The following is a 21,290-nucleotide window of genomic DNA, read 5'->3' on the forward strand; positions in this document are numbered from 1 at the left end:
CTTTCCATGTTACCATCCACACCTCAGTAGAACATTGCTAATTCTTACCTCCCACAGTATTTCTTTCCAGATAGTAAGTAGTGTGTGAAACAAGCTTGGTTGAAATTGAACAAGGGGTTTAGTAGTAGTTTTTTATCTGTGACTTTGCCTACATGTGCACATCACATGTATTTAATATACTTCATACTTATTTTTACCCATATGTCACCTGCATCTCTAATGACTTTTGCTCTGCCGTTTGGTTTTCATGCTGCTCAATGTTTATGATGTTGTATCGCCTGATCAGAGTGTTGTAGAATGATATGATTTTGCTGGTGCATTCAGTGGTGTATGTGAATAATGTCTGCAAAATGTGCCAGGAATACCGTTAGTAGTGATGGTTTTAATGTGTGACCAGCAAACATGTAGTAAGCAATAAACTTTTTCCCTTCAAGTATTTTGTATGGATGTCAGCCACAAAAAGTTTCACAAAGGTTTGTTGTTATGTGCAAAGTTTGCTGCAAATCACTAAATGCTTTCTCAAGTACTGGATGAGTAAGATCTGTGTGTTCACATACAGTTCTTTTTCACCCCCACCTCTTTGATAAGTAGGTCACTCTAACCCCCACAGTGACTCATTCCAGACATTAAATGATATGTGTACTAAGTTTGGTTGAATGTGGTCCAGTAGTTTAGGAGGATATGTGAATCATATGTACATCCATTTTTATAATATGTGTGGATCACTCTATATTTGAACAAAGGGTTTTGCTGTTACATCACTGCACTGGAAATGCAGTCCATTAAAATATCTGAGCTGCATGGAAGAATATGCAATTTGCTCGTGTTTATACTAATGAATTGTATCATATCAGCAAATCCAAATGCTACTCTGAGATGAAGAAATTGAAAGAACAAAGGAAATTATGGCAGGCTACATCAGACCAGTCAGAAAACTGATTGGGCCATCACAGTGTTGTACCGGGTGTTGTCTTATTGAAGGAGATATGCCATTCCTTTTTACAACCTATTAATGATCTCATTCAGATATTTGCAGAGCTCCTAAAGCATAAAGTGGAATCCACAATTTGGCATAGGTTCATCACATTCTCAATGTCATTGAGAGAGACAAAAATTGTGCTAAGTGACTGTCAGTCTTCTGACTTGAAGGATGTGGCCCATCATGAAATTCTCTCTCCTCTCCTCTCTCCACATCCTCAATTATTTGCTGGAAGTATTCCAGTCTCTGTTTTCCCCTGCAGTTACTTTCATCATATCTTAATACAAGTCCTATATCCCATCTTTATGCCACTGTTTATGTGTTCTTTTCTTCAGTATTTCTTGGGAGAACTTCCTCATTCCTTATCTTAACCTGTCCACCTAATTTTTAACATCCTTCTACAGCACCACATCTCAAATTCCTCACTATTCTTATGTTCTGGTTTGCCCTGGCTGCAGTCCATGATTCACTACCATACAATACTGTACTGAAAACAAACACTGAAGCGCCAAAGAAACTGGTATAGGCATGCATATTCAAATACAGAGATAAGGAAACAGGCAAAATACAGCGCTGCGGTCAGCAATGCCTATATAAGACAATAAGTGTCTAGTGCAGTTGTTGGATTGATTACTGCTGTTACAATGGCAGGTTATCAAGATTTAAGTGAATTTAAATGTGGTGTTATAGTCAGCGCATGAGCAATGGAACATAGCGTCTCCGAGGTAATGGTGAAGTGGGGATTTTTCCGTACGACAATTTCATGAGTGTACTGTGAATGTCAGGAATCCGGCAAAACATCAAATCTCCGAACATTTCCGCAGCCAGAAAAAGATCCTGCAAGAACGGGACTGACAACAACTGAAGAGAATCATTCAAAGTGACATATGTGCAATCCTTCTGCAAATTGCTGCAGATTTCAATGCTGGGCTATCAACAACTGTCAGCATGCGAACCATTCAATGAAACATCATCAATATGGGTTTTTGGAGCCAAAGGCTCACTCATGTACCCTTGATGACTGCATGACACAAAGCTTTATGCCTCGCCTGGGCCCGTCAACACCAACATAGGACTGTTGATGACTGGATATGTGTTGCCGGGATAAGTCTCATTTCAAATTGTATCGAACGGATGGACATGTACGAGTATGGAGACAATTTCGTGAGTCCATGGACCCTGCATGTCAGCAGGGGACTGTTCAGGCTGGTGGAGACTCTGCAATGGTGTGGGGCGTGTGCAGTTGGAGTGATATGGGACCCCTGGTATATCTAGATACAACTCTGACAGGTGACACATTGTAAGCATCCTGTGTGATCATCTGCATCCACTCATGTCCATTTTTCATTCCAACAGACTTGGGAAATTCCATCAGGAAAATGACACCCCACACATCCAGAATTGCTACAGGGTGGTTCCAGGAACACGCTTCTGAGTTTAAACATTTCCACTGCCCACCAAACTTGCCAGACATGAACGTTATTGAGCATATCTGGGATGCCTTACAATGTGCTGTTCAGAAGAGATCTTCACCCCCTCATACTCTTATGGATTTATGGACAGCCCTGCAGGATTTATGGTGTGTTCCCTCGAGCACTACTACAGACATTATTCAAATCCATACCACACCAGGTTGAGGCACTTCTTGTATGCTCGTGGGGGTCGTACACGATATTGGGCAGGTATACCAGTTTCTTTGGTTCTTCAGTGTATATTCTGAGAAATTTCTTGCTCAGATTGGGGCCTGTGTTTGATGCTAGTAGATTTTCTTTGGCCAGGATTGCCCACTTTCCCTGTGCTATCCTGCTTTTTATGTCATTGCTTCATCCACCGTACTTTATTTTGCCTTGAAGGTAGCAGAATTCCTTAACTTTATGTGTTTTGTGGTTTCCAATTTTCTTGTGAAGTTTAAGCAAATCTCATTTTTGCTATTACTCTTTATTTACATATTTTTTCAGTTTACCCTCAGTCCATATTCAGTTCATTCCACTCAAAGGTCCTGTTGTTCATCTTCACTTTCATAAATGTAGTGATGTCATCACCAAGTCTTATCATTGATATTGTTTCAGCATAATTTTAATCCCAAATGCGTTTTTATTTCAGTGTCTGATCACAATACGAATTCTGTAGACGATGACCGGTTTCAGTTTGTAATGACCATCCTCATATCTTTTTTACACCATGTCCTGAGGATGGTCATTACAGACTGAAACCGGTCATCGTCTAAAGAATTCATATTGTGATCAGAGACTGAAATAAAAAAGCATTTTACAGTATTGGATCACTGTATACGCGATTATGTCGCAGTTGGTGAAAATTTTAATCCCACTTCAGAACCTTTCTCTTATTTTCATCATTGCTTATTTGATGTGTAGATTGAACGGTAGGAGTGTAAAACTGTATCCCTGTCTTAAACTTTTTTAATATGAGCACTTTGCTTTTTGGTCTTCCATTATTATTGTTCCCTATTGGTTCTTGTGTGTATTGCATATTGTTCATCTTTCCGTATAGTTTACTACTATTTTTCTCAGAATATTGAACATCTTGCACTTTAACCATCGTCTTTAAAGTTGGAGCAATACAAATACTTCTATAGTTTCCTAGATTTCTCCTCAGTTTTACCAACAATAGAAAAAACTCTTCTGGAAACTGAAAGTGAGAGGGGAAACTTACCAACTGATTTCGGGCATATACCTGTATAAAATTTTCCAAATAGCTGCTTTGCCAAGTAATCTATTAGTTCAGTGGGTTCATGAGTCATGGCAAATATCTTGCAAACGGGTAAATTTTCTGCAAGATTATCTCCAGGGATCTAGTATGAAACGATCCCCACTTTTCTTAAAAAGCAAGCTTTAATGGCATTACTTCTGTATGTTTCTTATTTCGAACTAGTATTGACAAGGGAAGTGACAAGTATTATGTGAATTGGTGCAACTAAATAGAAAGTATTTTAAGTAGGCTATGCCCTTTTCCTAGATTAACTGTTTGGTAGATATTTATTTAGCTTTAAAATATTATTTTTGGAAAATAGATTATTCTTCCAGTAACTTACTTCAGTGTGCAGATACATTCTCGGCACGGGAAATATCTCTTTTTCCATCTACTGACAAATTAACTTTGTGTATTACACTTTACCCCATTCATATTATGTTGTGAGAGAAAGACACTGCTGGTCTCATAGCATAATAATATACAGGGTGAGTCACCTAACGTTACCGCTGGATATATTTCGTAAACCACATCAAATACTGACGAACCGATTCCACAGACCGAACGTGAGGAGAGGGACTAGTGTAATTCTTTAATACAAACCATACAAAAATGCACGGAAGTATGTTTTTTAACACAAACCTACATTTTTTTAAATGGAACCACGTTAGTTTTGTTAGCACAGCTGAACATATAAACAAATATGTAATCAGTGCCGTTTGTTGCATTGTAAAATGTTAATTACATCCGGAGATATTGTAACCTAAAGTTGACGCTTGAAACCTCCGACATTCAGTTGCTTGTAACAAACACGGGTCACGGGCGTTTCATAGGACGTGGAGGACGCATAAATTGGCCAGCCCGTTCTCATGATCTTACACCTCTGGACTTCTTTCTGTGGGGTACGTTAAAGGAGAATGTGTACCGTGATGTGCCTACAACCCCAGAGGATATGAAACAACGTATTGTGGCAGCCTGCGGCGACATTACACCAGATGTACTGCGGCGTGTATGACATTCATTACGCCAGAGATTGCAATTGTGTGCAGCAAATGATGGCCACTACATTCAACATCTATTGGCCTGACATGTCGGGACACACTCTATTCCACTCCGTAATTGAAAACGGAAACCACGTGTGTACGTGTACCTCACCCCTCATGGTAATGTACATGTGCGTCAGTGAAAATGACCAATAAAAAGGTGTTAGCATGTGGACGTAATGTGCTGTTCCAGTCTCTTCTGTACCAAAGGTCCATCACCTTTCCCTTTGGATCCCTACGTAATTCGGTGCTCTCCGATACACACGATCGAACAGCGGAGGAATGGTACTCAAGCGTCAACTTTAGGTTACAATATCTCCGGATGTAATTAACATTTTACAATGCAACAAACAGCACTGATTACATATTTGTTTATATGTTCAGATGTGCTAACAAAACTAATGGGGTTCCACTTAAAAAAAAACGTAGGTTTGTGTTAAAAAACATACTTCCGTGCATTTTTTTATGGTTTGTATTAACCAATTACACTAGCCCCTCTCCTCATGTTCGGTCTGTGGAATCGATTCGTCAGTATTTGATGTGGTTTACGAAATATATCGAGCGGTAATGTTAGGTGACTCACCCTTTATAAATGTCCTTATCTGACATATATGACTCTGTGGGCAATGATGAGTACAAAAAGACATTTATAGGCATGAAAACTGGAGAAACTTTTATAACAACATACTTCTGTATTACATATTACAGTTACAAAGAACATTTGGATTTAATATCATCTGAAAACTGCTCAGTTCTAAATTATCCAATTTCGGTAACTTTTCATCTGTTTTCATTGAACATCATTGTATTCTCTTAATGCTAATTTTGAATTCCCTTGAAGATAAAACTAAAAGTGATTTTGCACTATTATTTGTGGTCAGTATCCATGAAGGGATTTCTGTCAAGCAGCTTCTTAAAATGATAAACAGGTTTTAATTATTGAAACCATTGACTTTTAATGCAATTTTTGGTATTCAGGTTCATGTCAATAGTTGAGAACTTCTCAGTACTCTCAACATTGGTACCCAGCTGATGATAAAGATAGTATGCTATACCAATTGAAGACATCTACTCAGTCAAGAAGCTTCATTTTGATGCAGATTACTGCAGACTGAAATATAGTTGCACAATTGGAAATCTGAGCACACTGTTGCTAGCAAGCAACAGTGAGCTATACACTGAAAGTTTTTCTGTGTCATTGAACTCTACATCTATTTCTCAGAAAAATATTCTGAATCTCATGAGTGTGCCGTAGTGAAGAGTAATACTAAAATTATTATTAGTATGATAATTGTAGAAGTATGATCATTATTAAGATGGGGCTTGGTACTTGGTATAAATGATTTAGAACATGTGATGAAGTCCCAGATTCATGCATGCCTTTACACTCTCTGTGATCAAGACATGGGGAAAATTTACATAGGGAATTTAAATCGTTTTTTATTTGTAACTGGTAACGAGCAGCACTCTGTACAGTATAGATCAAAGAACACTTGAACGGCTTTGGGATGGGTTCTTTGTAAAGAAAAAAAGCAAGGGAAAAAAGAATTATGTACACAGAAGCTTGAAAACTGATTGTTTTTGAAAGAGCATTGTACAACTGCATATTGCTGTATCCTGCTTCTAGCGCATGTAAGGTGAGTCCGCCAAGTATAATGTTGCTGTGCATGTGTACTTAAATCAACCGCAAACTGTATCAGTGTGGGACTAGCCACTAGAAGCCACCTGTAGGAAGCATGCGTTCGGCACGGTCTCCACTGTGCCGATTACTGAGGTGTGTTCTTTTAATTTGTACTGCTCACATCACCTGTCCTGTGTATAGCTTATGTTTCGCCTTCTGTATAATTCTGTTGTTGTGTTACATGTGGAGTCACAAGAGGCTTATTTCCATTATTGTTCAGAGGTTACGAATAAAGCCATATTTGTGTTACTTGGGTCATGTTATTTGGTTACTAAACAATTGCAATCTTGTAGTAACGAAATAATACGAAAAACCAATACAAGTATTTATAAGCTTCTGAACAATAACGGAAATAAGCCTCTCGTGACTCCGCACGTAACACGACAAAGGAATCATACAGAAGGTGAAACATAAGCTATACACAGGACAGTTGATGTGAGTGGTACAAACTAAAAGAACATAGTGAGTGTGAGTCAGTGCTGCTCTGTACGTATATATGTGCGAGTCGCTGGTAGGTGGCGCACCAGATACTATACCGTGTGTATGGTTCCTACACGCGACCTCTAGTGGCTGTCCCGCACTAATACAGCTGGCGGTTGATTTAAGCACACACATGCAGTGGCACTACACTCGATGCGCTCACACTCCTAGTAGCAGGATACAGCAGATATTACATATGCCAAGATACACATATAACATTATTAAAATGTCTTTTACCCTTTGCCTTTGCTCTTACACAGATATTTACTCTCCAGACCATGCCTTTTTCTCCCTTTCAGAACTCTAATCAGGTCCAAAAACATTCCCTGTTCCCCATTGTGCATTGATAAAATTCGTCTGCGTATGGAATGTCCTTCAGTAAACTAATTCATTTGGCATAGATGTAAAATAAGCCTGTAGATAAGTCGATAGATAAAGTAACACTGAATGAAATCCATTTGGTTGTGAAGTGGGTAATGCATGGGACCTTTAATGACTACTGTAGCAGAATATTATAAAAAGATCTTTCACAAAACCCGAAGAAATTCTAGTCATATGTAAGTGTCAAACATACATGGACAAGAGAAGACATGAAACTGGCTGTAGTTTTTCTTAATAAGTAACTTTTGTGCTACCAGTCATGATTTTCTTTTATTTATATTTTGCACAATGCATTTTGTGAAATAAATCACATCTTCAAGTGCATTTTCTGTGTGCTTTGCCATTTATTCATGATTTTTTCATGCGTGAGGTGCTGCATTGTTCTGTCTTTACTGCAATATATAAAAGACAAGTGCAAGTTTCAATTGATGATTGAAATCTATATAGAGTTAACCGTAAAACTTGAAAGAACTTTTACTTCAACTCTCCTTGTGCTCAACTTGTGCAGAAACTTACACATATTAAACATCACACATATTTTTCTGTACACAGTACACATTTAAGATTCATCTTAAAAATCTTTGTCATCATTTGCTTTTATATTTTTCAGTGGTTCATATTTCTTTGTTTCACTACTTTTATTTAAGTGTGCTATAGAAGCACTGGAATAAGTTCACTGATTGATTTTCCAGTTTTTCATTTAATATTTTATCTTCATTTTTTTTATAGTGTGAATATATTGCCACTTCTTCTAAAAGATCCGTTTTATGGATTTAATTTTTGCTCTCCATTTCCAAATGGGTGACGTGTGTTGTGTATGTGTGTGGCTATTGCTGATGCGTGTCTGTAGGCTTCGATGTGCTCTGTATATCTGATGTTGAAATCTCAACATCAGAACTTGGAGCATTCGTGGCAATTTGTTTTGTATGTTCCGTTTTCTGAATATTGGTTATGATTACACGTTTTGTTATGTAATAGTTTTTGTTGTTGTTTATTAGATGTAGAAAATCCAAATTTTACTTTAAGGTTTTTGAAAATATTTGCAATCTTCTGTGATATGGGGTGCTGGATATACATTTGTTTTTGTCTTTTTTTCCTATGGTGCGGTTTGTGTCTGGGTATTTCTTCACTTTACCTAGTACAGTGTTGGAACATATCTGAGACAAAAGCATCAATCTTTCTGTACATAAATATCACAAGACACAACAAAACATGCACATTTGAAAGTTATAGGAAAAATACAATGACCAGCACCACAATACCTGCAACCTTAAGTCACCCAAAAGTTCATAAGGAAACAGCATACAGGTCACTGTTGTATAGGGTAACTAAGATACTGTTGAACCAAGAAAACATGCAACGGGAAATAAACATAGTGAAACAGACTGCAGTTGCTAATGACTATGCTACTTCTATGGTTGACACAGTACTAGGCAAAGTGGTTCATTGTTAAAATACTGGGGAAATGAAATTAGTCTACAAAGGGGAGTGCATGCAGTACACTTGCACAACCCATCCTAAATAATGCTCATGCATGTGGGAGCCATAGCAAACAGGACTAAGAGGAGATATTGGATGGATGCAAAAAAAGGGCAATATGAATGGTCACAGGTTTGTTTGACCCATGGGAGAGTTGTCATGAAGGTGCAGTAAGAACTGAGCTGTACTAAAATTGCTCATCTGTATTGTTGAGTCGTCATTCTGTGACTGCACATTAAAGATACAAACAGTGATTGTGATCCTGTAAAACTGGCATGAAAAAATTATTTTGGGCACACATAGAAAGTTAAATAGTATTTTAATATAAATGCAGTTGGTAATAGTTGCCAGTGATTATGGAATCTGGGCAATTATGTTTAGTTAGAGGAAGATTCTCCACTATCTTCAAAAGTTAAATTATTAATGTCAAATGGAACATTGTTGATAGTGTTTTAATTTCAAATGTCTTTCTATCGAAAATTGCTGTATCAAAAGCTTTGCAGTAGTTTTAGCTCCTTAGAGAAGGTGTCACACCAAAACTTAGTGAGAGAAAAGTAATCATTTATTTTGTTCAGAGCATTCTGCTCATCATTTCCATGTTGGCCATATAGCCAAAATAGATAGTTTTCAAAGGTGTGGTTTCTCTGTTGTTGGTAATACATTCATTGATGCCATTTCACACATTCCACAGTAACTGTGGAAAAGTTAAAGACACATAGAAACTTTGGAAATTGATGGTAGATATCTTTTGAAATTAATTTTCTTTTAGCAATGGGCATTACTTCAAAATTTAAGTTTCAGACCCAAAATGTTTATCTTGTAATTCTATGCATTTTGAAATTGGATTAGTTGAGGACATGGGATTCCATTCTGCGGCTCTTTGCATGTTTGGGTTTAAGCTGTATTTTGTCAGTGAAATTTGTAATAGTCCAAGACTAAATATTAACACTATGCTAGACAGAAGATAGTCTTAACTACCAAATGCTGAAAGAAAATAAGCAGTAGCAGACTCTGGTAACATTTCCAAACTTCCCAGAATGGCATTTTTTCCTACGCAATTGATTCCTGTACATACTTTGCACTTTGTATGCCATTTGTCTAACACTGTTACTTTTCCTGTAGTTGTTCTTTTTGTTCTTTACACCTGTTCAATGGTCTCTGCTGAATCTGTCACCATTGAAACAGTGTAATCAAAGGGAGAGCAAATTAAGAAGGTGCACAGTTATCTTATCTGTTAACCGGCAGATCTGGTTCAGTATTTTGTATAATAATGACTACGACCAAGACCACCAGCAACAATGTACAAACTGCTGCTAGGGATTGTGTGGTACCTGACAGAATGCACCTGGGTACTTCTTTCATTACATGGGTTTGTGGGTCCTCCATCCCCATTTCAGATTTTTACAAACTAGAAAGGTGAAAGCTGACTGTCGTGTGCATTCTTTGCTCTAATTTACATTATTTTCTTCATTCTAATTTACTTTTCAGGATTCTCCTATACAGCTTCTGTTTGTCATTCTATTTTCAGGTTACTTATATAGAAGCTGGTCTAAACTTCCCTTGTTCTTTTTTATGCTTTAACTATCCCCTTCATTCTGTGTTTTCTTTTGAATTCAGCCCTTCATTCTGTGTTTTCTTTTGAATTCAGCCCAATATTCTAGCATGAGAATATATATTACACTTTCACCTTCCAAATTCTTAACTTTCCATGACATCATTCTAAGAGCTAGAAATTCCATTTATCCCATCATTCATGTGTCTTTCAGCCATAGTGTTTTCTTATTCTAGTATTTGGTAGTTAAGACACTGTCTCTAAATAGTGTTGAGTTAGTTGTGATTGCGAATCCTACAGTATGAGGACTAAGCACAAAGAATGTAGTTCCATGGTTGGGTCTAAGTAACCAACATTTTGGGATTTTCTCTTTGCACATGCCAGCCCCAACGCAGTGAACACGTTGTTTCAAGCCCACCGCCAGGTGCGGGTCCTCCTCCGGTGCCTGCACCAGCGCCGCAGCCAGCTGTAGGTGCACCACAGCTGCGCCCTGGCACCAACACCTGCATCCGCCATGGGTGTCCCAACCCTGCTATCAGCAACTCTGAGTGGGAGGATGAATACTGCAGCAATGAGTGTGTTGTTAGCCACTGCAGGTATGTAAAATCCTAATCAACAGAAGTGTAAATTTACAATAGTGTGACAATATTATGAAAAGGGTCAATTGCTACACACCATAGTCAAGATGTTGAGTCGCAGACAGGCACAACAAAAAGACTGTTAAACAAATAAGCTTTTGGCCAAAAGGCCTCCTTCTGAAGTAGACAACACACATTAATGCAAATACAACTCGTATACATGACCACTGTCTGTGGCTGGCCTCTGCAGCCGGAGTTGGTGGTCATGTGTCTGTGTCATCTATTTCAGAAGAAGCCTTTTGGCCAGAAGCTTACTTGTTCAGCAGTCTTTTTGTCATGACCGTCTGCAACTGAGTGTCTCCACAGTACAGTGAGTAGTGATCTATCCTTTTCATAATGTTTTCATTATTCCATCCTGCATTTTCCATTGTTTGATTTTACCATGGTATGAGGCATTTCAAAAAGTAAGGGCCATCTGCTAATATTTAAATGTTGACAACTCAGAATGAAAGGTGCACAAAGAAATCACAGAAGTCATAGTTTTAATTCAGTAGTTGTTTGAGTATGGGTGGAAACAAACAACAGTGGCTTTGAAAGTGGTTACTACTGTCAGCTGCAAACCGTGTGCTATGATTTTAATTTTTGTGTGTAAAAGGATTTACATCTGCTCAAACTCATCAGGAGTTGCAAGTACTACATGGACCTACAGTAATGAGTGAAGTTAAAGGTAGATAATGGTATCCAGGCTGATGAAATCACGCAAGTGTACAAAACGAGGCCATTTGATAGATCATTGATAATTGGTGATCTGGCTGATGAATTTGTTCAAGTTGGAGACTCCACTATTTACACAGTTGTCATAGAAAGGCTCACATATTGCAAGGTGGGTACCGAAAATATGCATCAACACATCTTGCCTGTACCAAGGATCAGTTTTAACATTTTTATTGAGAACACTGACCAGCTACACTGTAGTCCCAGCTTCTCACTCAGTAAATGTTAACTCTTCTTGCATTAGAAACAACAGTTAGATGGACAACAGTTTGAAGACAGTGAGTAACTCAAGACCACCACTATCAGCTGGATCAGTTCCTGGGAAAAGAACTTCTATTTAGATAGGTTGAAGAAACTGTTGCAGTTTTGCAAAAGTGCATAAAAGTGAATGGCAATTACACGGAAAAATGAAGAAGATTAGATGGAAACTAGAGGCGCAAATAAAGCCTTTTCTAATGAATGTATTTTTATAACTAGAAGTTCAGTATTTTTTGAATATGCCTCCATACATTTGTCAACACAGCTGTTGTATTAAGGGCTTTAAAAGGACAATGAGAACAAGACAGACTGTGACAGCAAGAATATATTATGAAAAGAGACAAATTAATTTTGTGGTAATATCTTCCAGTGGACAATATCAGCTAAGAAAGCTAAATAATATTTATGTTATTAAAAGGACATATGAAAGTCAGGTTTTTCTTTTGCCCTATGTGATGGAGGGAATTGCATGGTTGGCCCTTATTTTCCAAAAAATTGTATGGAGTTTTTACTGTAGACATTTATGTAGTATGTAATATGGATCACCACTTGGAATGTAGCAGGTTTTTTGTGAAATGAAAAGGAGCCAACATCTTGTAATGAAGCTGTGGTATTGATGATAAAATACAATACTGGAAAGTCATAAAACTAACAAAACTTTTTGGACTGTACATTTTTAACTTGGAAGGAGGGCATTGTACAAAAGTTTAGTTACAAGATCCAAATCCTGTCTGTGTGCCTGTACTCCTTAATGCCTCAACTATACCATAAATGATTATGTTTTCCATTGTCTATGGATAATCTAAAATGGGTTTGTTTTTAACACATAACATAGACACAAATATGGAAAGGATGGCAGGAATCTGTCGTACACATGGAACTAAATATGATAATGGAAAATCTTGGGTAGGATAAAAACAATCCAAGGAGAAAGGTAAAAACCCACTATATAATTATAACTAGCCATTGAGGGTCAGTTTCCATATAAATAAGATTTAAAATGTTCTAAGCTTTCAGGCCTTGGATGCCTCAACTGTATGGTGAGATGTTACATTTACTCCTTCCATTAATTAGGAACATAGAACTAATTTATTGTTTGGATCATAGAGAAAACTCACTGACACAACTCATCTGCAACAAATTTAGAAGCACTATTCAACCCGACATGAGCAGTGGCATGTCCTGCAATGGGCCCTGTTCCTGAATTGAGTTTCTAGTAGCCAAAGAATGTAAAGGAAAGCTTTGTTTTAATAATTATATTGAAATCAAAATGTATTTCAGTACAAATACAACAAATGGGTGTTGTCATTATGAGAGAATATTATGATTTTGCTTGTTATTGCTTGAAGTTAAATGGGGAGCCAGTGTATTCAGAAGTGTACCCCTCATTCTTAATGACTGCATAGGTGTGGCTGTTATTTTACTTTACAGAGAAGAGAAGACCACATATTTTTGAAGAACTATACATATCTAGAGCAGCAGTAATTATATTTTGTAAATATACTGACAGAAAAAAATGGAACACCAAGAAGGAGTTCTGTGACATAAACGAAGGTGTTAGGCGTGTTTCTACATCTGAAATGCGATGTCTCTTCAAATTTTGCACCAGTTGCATAAGAGTGGCACTATTAGCATCACTATCAGAATGCAAATCAGGTTTGCTTAAATACATGCTGTAACTGTCATAAACATTAGTTACCTTTGAGATTGGATGTCATGAGTTGATGTAAGTCAAGAACGCTATTAAGGTGACAAAGATGCCATTATCGGCACCTCACTGAGTTTGAATGAGGTCATGTAATAGGGCTATGAGAAGCTAGATGTTCCTTCTGCAATACTGCAGAAAGACTTGGCAGTAATGTAACCACTATACACGATTGCTGGCAGCATTGGTCATGAAAATGTCGCAAGAAGATAGGGCACCGCACAGTCACATGGCACTACTGAGAGGAAAGACTGTCATGTTCGGCATACAGCTGTGGTGCATTGTGTAGCACCTGCAGCAGCAGTAGTCTGAGCAGCAGTTGGCACCACAGTGACACAACTAACTATTACCTCAAGGACAGCTGCAAGCCAGACACCCTGCAGTGTGCATTCCACTGACCCCAAACCAGTGCCATTTGCAACTTCAGTGGTGTCAAGTGAGAGCTCATTGAAGGATGGGGTGGTGGTCTGTTGTGTTTTCTGATGAAAGCTGGTTCTGCCTCGGTGCCAGTGATGGCTCTGTGTTAGTTACAAGGAGGTCAGTTGATGACCTGCAACCAACCTTGTCTGTGTGCTAGACACACTGGACCTCCACCTGGAGTTACAGTCTGGGATACGATTTCGTATGACCAGGGGTGTTTTCCAACAAGATAATATTTGCCCAGACACTGCTGTTGTAACCCAACATGCTCTGCAGTGTGTCAACACGTTGCCTTTGCCTGCTTGTTCACCATATCTGTCACTATTCAAGCACCTATGGGACATCACCGGACGACCACTCCAGCATTAGGCATAAACAGCATTAATTGTCCCTGTATTGACTGACCAAGTGCAGAAGGCATGGAACTCCATTCCACAAATTGGCATGTGTCGCCTGTAAAACACAATGCATGCATGCTTGCATTTAACAGTCTTGTGATTACACAGTTATTAATGTACCATCATTTCACATTTGCAATACCTTACTCGCATTTACATTAACCTGTGATCCTGCAATGTTAATCATCTAAATATTTACCTAGACCAAATGTACTTCCAAAATTTTATTATTCTACATTAATTATTTTTTGTGAGTTGTGATTTTTTTCAGTCAGTGTGTTTTTGAGATGAGTTGCACAACAGGTCCTTATGATATTAAAATAGAATGATTCATTTGTCTATTTCAACGAAAACAATCAATTTTTGACAACATAATGTAATTGTATGGGTAAAAGATCTACTCATCAAGCAGCGGCAGTTCATACACATACAAGAATGTTATAATTATGCAAGCTTTCAGAGCCAGTGGCTCCTTCTCCTGGCAGAAGTTTTGAAGGGGAAGGAAGAGGGGTGAAGGAAAAGTACTGAAGCGGTGTAGGAAAAGGGGTAGATTTTGGAAGAGTCAGCTAGAACTGTGGGTCAGGGGAGACTTACCGGTTGAATCAGTCTTCTCATCTCATCCAGTGCCCCTGACCTGTGGTTCTGGGTGACTTTTCCAAAATGTAAAAATCTACCCCATTTCCTAGACCTCTCCAGTCCTTTTAATTCACCCCTCTTCCTTCCCCTGTAACCCTTCTGCCGGAAGGAGCCACTGGCTCTGAAAGCTTGCAAATTATAATCTTTTTCTATTTGTGTGTTCTGCCACCAGTTGGTGAGTAGATTTTTTTATCCATCCAATAATATTATTTGTTAATTTCAGTAAGCTCGTCACCAGGAAGAAAGTTTTAATATTTGTATTGTAAAAATATGCTATATTAATTTTCCTACTAATACTTATTTGTATGAAGATCATTTTCAGCACACTAAATATATTTGTGTTCCCTTTTCAGGGATGTTTTCAGTTCATGGGTGGCATCCAATCAAAGCCAAACACAAAGTTTCTCTACAGTGAAATAGAGTGCTTTACTGTAAATGAGCTAATGCTTACCACAATATATGACAGTGAACATTGTGGAAGTCAGCAAAGTTGAATGAAGATCCAAAACTGTAACCACTCAAAGTATTACAGTCTCTTGACAATGTGGATATTCCTCTCAGCTGTGCAGTGTGGAGGAAGCATATACAGATGTTGTTTATTAAAAATATCGCCCTTGTTATACGGAAGATTACTTGTATGTGTATATGTATATAAATCTACTTGGTATACTTAAAGTGAAGTAATCTGGAACACTTGTGTTTCCATATTTGAATAGAGTACCTTATCAGCTGATAGTGTGACAGTTGACAGAAGGAAAAGGAAAGAAACTCTTCGGATTCTAGATTAGCACCATTAACTCCGAGGAAAGAGAGTATTATAATTTAAAATAAAAAAGGTATATATATCTTGAATAACTGTATACTTTAATTGACAGATGGTGCCAACTGTCATTTGTTGCATGTTTGAGCTCTTTTAAATGACTAGGAATTAAGAAAATATTCCCTTAAGTGTGGTAATATCCTGTAATGCCCTTCTGACATAAATAGTATATCCCTGCTCATAATGAATGTTGCTGTTACTTCCTGGAGTCTATATATTATTAATAATGATAATTATATAATTGAATATGACATAGAATAAATAGTATAGGAGTGACTGGTGAAACAAATCACCATGAAAACTGTTCCTTGATTAGTATGTGTTTTTCTCAGCCACATGCATCAAGTGATAATCATTATGACAACAATGGATGGCTTATTTTTATATTACACCAAAAGCAGTGAAATGAAACTTTTCAACTGCAGTGTAGCAAGTAAAATTATTTCCTTTTCCTCAGTAGCAACAGCATCTTGTACTTGAAAGTAATGCAAAAAGGTACATTTGTGTGGACACTTAATGTGGACAAAAGTTTGCTGAGAGTAGTATGTACAATCATTTGGAATGAAACTATTTTGATTGTAAAAAATGTGCAGGAATATAGCATCACTGTTGCAGATATTGGAATGAATATAATTTATCTGACATCGGTGTTAACACATGCATATTTGTTATTGATGTACTTATTTATTATTTGGACGAAAGAAAAAGTGGATCAGGGATATAAAGCAGTTATTTCATGTTTGCATATCTGTACCAAATGAAAAAGTATAATTGTTGTAAGCTACAGGAAGAGATAAGTACAAAAGTCATCTAAAATATTAAAATGTGTCTTTGTATTTTTAAGCCACCAGAAAAAATATTTGTCAATTATTTTGTTCCTCAGTATTTTTATAATAGTTTTGTTTTTATATAGATAATTTAAAAGTAATGAAATGAAGAGTTCCAGAGTAACATACCATGATTTAATCAAAAGGTTTTGTTATTATGATGGTTTAGTTGATTTCTATATCTTTCAGTGAAGTCATAGCATTGACACACTGTATAAATTTTAGTTACTTTTAGATGAAACCAGAACAGGAAACTGGCATCAGTGCTCAATGGTTATAACTGAAACTTATATCTGAAATAAATTGTGTTTCTAGGGGCAATAACATCTCACAGACAAAATATTCTCAGATATCTGTGCAGAAGTGCTTAATCTGAAGCATATTCTTGTTTAGAAGTGAGACAGAGAGAATGAATAGACAGACTGATTGTTGAAGAAGTTGCAGGATGTAAAACCCAATGAGTGGAATAAATACCATATGTTTGAAAAAAATATGCCATGAATATTTGTAGGACAATTTCAATTGCAATTAAGGCGTATTTGTGTCTCAGTGTGAAAAGTGTTGAAATACTACACACAGTTGGCTGAGAAAGAAGAGAACTTATATTCATACAAGTGATATGAATTGGTTTTGATATATACTGTGATGTTTTTGTTACTAGCATGTATGTTTTCAAAGTGAACAGAAATACTTCACTGTGGCAACAAACATTTGGAGTTGATGCCCCACACTGTGTTAGCTGGAACACAAAGTTGCAATCATATAAGACTGGAAACTTTGTAAGAGTGAACAGAAACTGTTTCTCTTTCAATTCCGAGATTTACTTCAGTTTTAATCTTTCATGTGATATTTGCTTTCCATCTTAGCAATATTGTTGACATTTGTTTAAGACATTTTTACATCTGTTGTCACAAAATAAACATAAATTGTATATTATATTACAAAAAGTGTACAGAAAGTTGAGTTGCAAAAATTATAGTTGATAATTGGGCTTATTGACTGTGTCTCCTTTTTCTATGTTGTTTTAAGACCTGTTTTGTGATTTTTTTATATCTCTGAATAAATACACAGTTTGGGTTGCTCATGAAAGGCTCGATTGGATTGATGTGTACATGATTTATGTACCATTTAAATATGCATTATTTCTATATAGTGGTTCTTCTTTATTTTTAGTATTTATAAGTCCTTAATATTGTGCCTCAAAATTACAAGACTTGTGTTAAATGCTTTAAGTTTAGAGTTTACTTCTTCATTTAGTAAACTGTCCTTCACATTTTTCCAAAGGATTTTTTAAATCCTGCAAATTTAGATCTAGTCTCATCATTGATTCCTTGCATCATGAACACTCATTTTAAGCGAGCCTTAATCATAGCTTGGTATATGTGAATATTAAATTCTGACTTCTGTAGACCAAATAGTGGACCTAATGAAGTTGAAAATTATTTTCTTTAACTAATGCAACTTTCACTGTAAAGGTCATGTATGTAGATGTGGTATCTTGCACACAGACCACTAGATGTAACTGTAAAATGCATTATAAATCATACAGAAATAAAAAATAAACAATCTATCTGTGGTTTTAAATAATGTATTACTTGTACTGATTGAAGTTGGCCTGTTGTCATTCATACACGTAGTGCCAGAAATGAATTTTGTTCCCTCATCTTTAGCTCACTTGTGTCATTACAGAACTAGTACAGTGTGCCACTCCAATTATGCCAGCATTGTGTTGATGACAGGGATATTATTTCTGTACTCTTCTGTGCGAACAGCAAAATATTTGTGGGGTAAATCCCCCATCCCCATATGCCTGAATGAAAATTAATGTACTGTATAATTCGGAAATCCTCAGCAGATTTTGGAATGAAGATACAAGCAGTGGCAAGATGAAGTTGAAAGCCAATGGATTATACACAGACAGCTCAATTGGAGTATATAAGACATAGGCCCAAGTTAAAATTCCAGTATTATGAACAGTTATATCTCATTACAAATTTTTAATATTGTGGAAATTTTTATTAGGTTTAAATTCATCTTGTACATTGGGATATCCAAGCTGGTACTTCTGTAGACAGATGAATTTGATTGAAAATTATATAGGTATGGAACAGAATTTTGAGGTGTGTAATTCTGTATTTGCCACTGCAAGTGACCAGATGTAGGTAATATAAGTGGAAGAAAAGTCACACTCAAGCTGCATATATTAGTCATTCATCACTAGGTAGCTTTCTCCAAACCTCTGATCAACAACGGTACATACTACTAAAGTGTCGAATCCTGAGAACATGGAAACTCATTGTTACTTGCATTGTGCATGGTTACTCCAAACATATGCATCAGAAGATGTCAAATGAAACACATAATGAATGAATACTTTAAAAAAATGCAGTTTTTACAGAATGTACATTTTTACACAGCAGTTGAATTCTCTCACAAGTTAATTTGATAGTGTTATGCATTAGAACACATATTGTATGAATTTAGAAGCATAGAAAAGAAAGTTTGTAGATGGCAAATAATATAACAATTCATTGATATTCCTCAGTCAGTTTTGAGGCAGACAGTAGTAGTAGAAGTATACAACAGCAGGTGAAGTGAATCAAACAAATATGATTTACACTGCCCAAAAATTTCAAAAAATGGCTCAAATGGCTCTGAGCACTATGGAACTTGACATCTGAGGTCATCAGTCCCCTAGACTTAGAACTACTTAAACCTAACTAACCTAAGGAGATCACACACATCCATGCCTGAGGCAAGATTCAAACAAAAAATTGCAAAGGGTACTAAAAGGTGTCATTTTATTTCATTCACTCATGGTACCATCAACTAGAAGAACGTTCAGGGATCTGAATTAGGTCAAAGCTATACCACAATCAAATCACATAAACTTAATCTTTATAATGAATTAACAATAATGCTTAATCCTATTCGCGTGTATGCCAGCTGAATTTAAATGAAGTAAATTTTGAAGATAGCTGCTATTTTGATAAAAAAAAAAAAAGCTGCTATCTTCTCATTTATATTAAATAGTTGCTGTTTGCCTTGTGTTAGTAGCTTAAAATATTTGATTAAGTTGGGATTTTTCAAAGAAAATGGTCGTCCACATCTCAGATGATCGAGTCTTGGATTATATACGTTACTAGTTGCCACAAACTTTGTTAACATTTACTTGCCATGTAGATAACATAAATTTTCAATCCATGAATCTACGTATTCATACAATTTGTAGAAAAAGTGCTTAATAAGTTTTTTAATTTTCTTTTGAACAGGTAGGTATTTCCAATTTCTTGTTTTATGTTAGATAGAGTTTGTTTAATATCTTTGTATCAGTATACATAACTCCACTCTGAAGCCTAGACAAGAAGGCAAAGTTTACACAACAGTTATTTTTGTGTCTTATGTTTTGATTGTGAAGATCACAGTTAAGTAGTAAATGTGTTGGAAAGTGAGTCAAAGAATTCAAAGATCCTTAAAAAGGCTTCTGTAATATGTGCCATTATCTATTTTATATAATTTTTTATGGCTTGCTTCTGCTGAATAAATGCTATTTACTTCAAGTCCTACTTCTCCAAAAAATACTTCAGTAAGGCAACAATAGGTGAAGATATACTAAGAAGGTGAAGGATGTGGGAGAAACAAAAGGATAGGAAAGGGAAGAAACTCACTATTCGCTACATTGGGACTTTCTGCAGTATCAGCGGTGCAGAATGAAAATGTATGCCAGACTGGGACACTTACTAGGTAGTTGCACCACTGTGCCACCCATACACACCATTTATCGAAGCTACATAGACTATTTCAGTACGCCCGTCAGCTGACCCACACTCTCACCTATCTGCAGTCCCTGTCCATGTCCTCCATTCTCACTACTCTGAGATCCCCGCAGGAGGTCGAATGTGATTGTGCGTTCATACTGAGGGTGAATTCATAGACTATTGAGGTGACTGAGTTATATGAATGTGTGGTGTCTGTTCTTTCAGACATGTCCAAAAGAACAGACACCATGCAATTATATAATATACTAAATAAGTCAATACACTTAACACTTTGGCATTGGCAGTTTCTGCCTCAAACCACCAGTTTATTAATGTCGTTTTGAAGTACCAGTGTCTTTTATGTGAAACACTGAAAAGACAGAGATATTTAGCAGTACACTGGATACTTATACACATGTAGTAGATTGTAGCAGTCACTTACATCATTCAAAGCAACAGTCAATGTGGAGTTTTTGCTATGTGATTGTGATTTTTTAATATTTATTTATTTTTTAGTGGTTTTGACAGAATGTACTTTTATAAATTTTGAAATTAGATACAAATTTATTAAATTAGGTTCATTTTTGCTTGTTATTTACGACTGTAATTTGATTTAGGCATATTAATGCGTGGAAGTTTCAAGATGTGGGACTAAGTGTAGGGAAAATGTGAAATTGCTTTAAAACACACCATATGAAATGTCAGGTAGTTAAAAACTGTATATCCTAGTGGTTCCTAAGTGAAACCACCTCCTTAAAAAAATTTGTTGTTTACTCGTTGCCAGTTTCTTCTTGTATTTGTTGCATACTATG

At 36.6% G+C, this 21,290-nt stretch overlaps 1 protein-coding gene across 6 annotated transcripts in view; it reads left to right on the top strand.

Annotated features, from left to right (window-relative positions):
- The window catches only part of LOC126251534 (thymocyte selection-associated high mobility group box protein TOX-like), a 488,002-nt gene extending 469,695 nt beyond the window's left edge, over window positions 1–18,307 (top strand). For 5 of the 6 annotated variants that reach the window (XM_049952058.1, XM_049952043.1, XM_049952050.1 and 2 more), the window contains 2 exons: window positions 10,689–10,900; window positions 15,427–18,307. In XM_049952058.1, coding sequence (XP_049808015.1) covers window positions 10,689–10,900; window positions 15,427–15,493 — 279 coding nt within the window. In that variant the 3' untranslated portion in view covers window positions 15,494–18,307. The remainder of the gene's footprint in view (window positions 1–10,688; window positions 10,901–15,426) is intronic. The other variant, XM_049952074.1, reaches the window with a different exon arrangement.
- The last annotated feature ends 2,983 nt before the right edge of the window (window positions 18,308–21,290 follow it).

The sequence above is a fragment of the Schistocerca nitens genome, chromosome 1 (genome assembly GCF_023898315.1).
Source record: "Schistocerca nitens isolate TAMUIC-IGC-003100 chromosome 1, iqSchNite1.1, whole genome shotgun sequence".
NCBI classification, from domain to species: Eukaryota; Metazoa; Arthropoda; class Insecta; order Orthoptera; family Acrididae; genus Schistocerca; species Schistocerca nitens.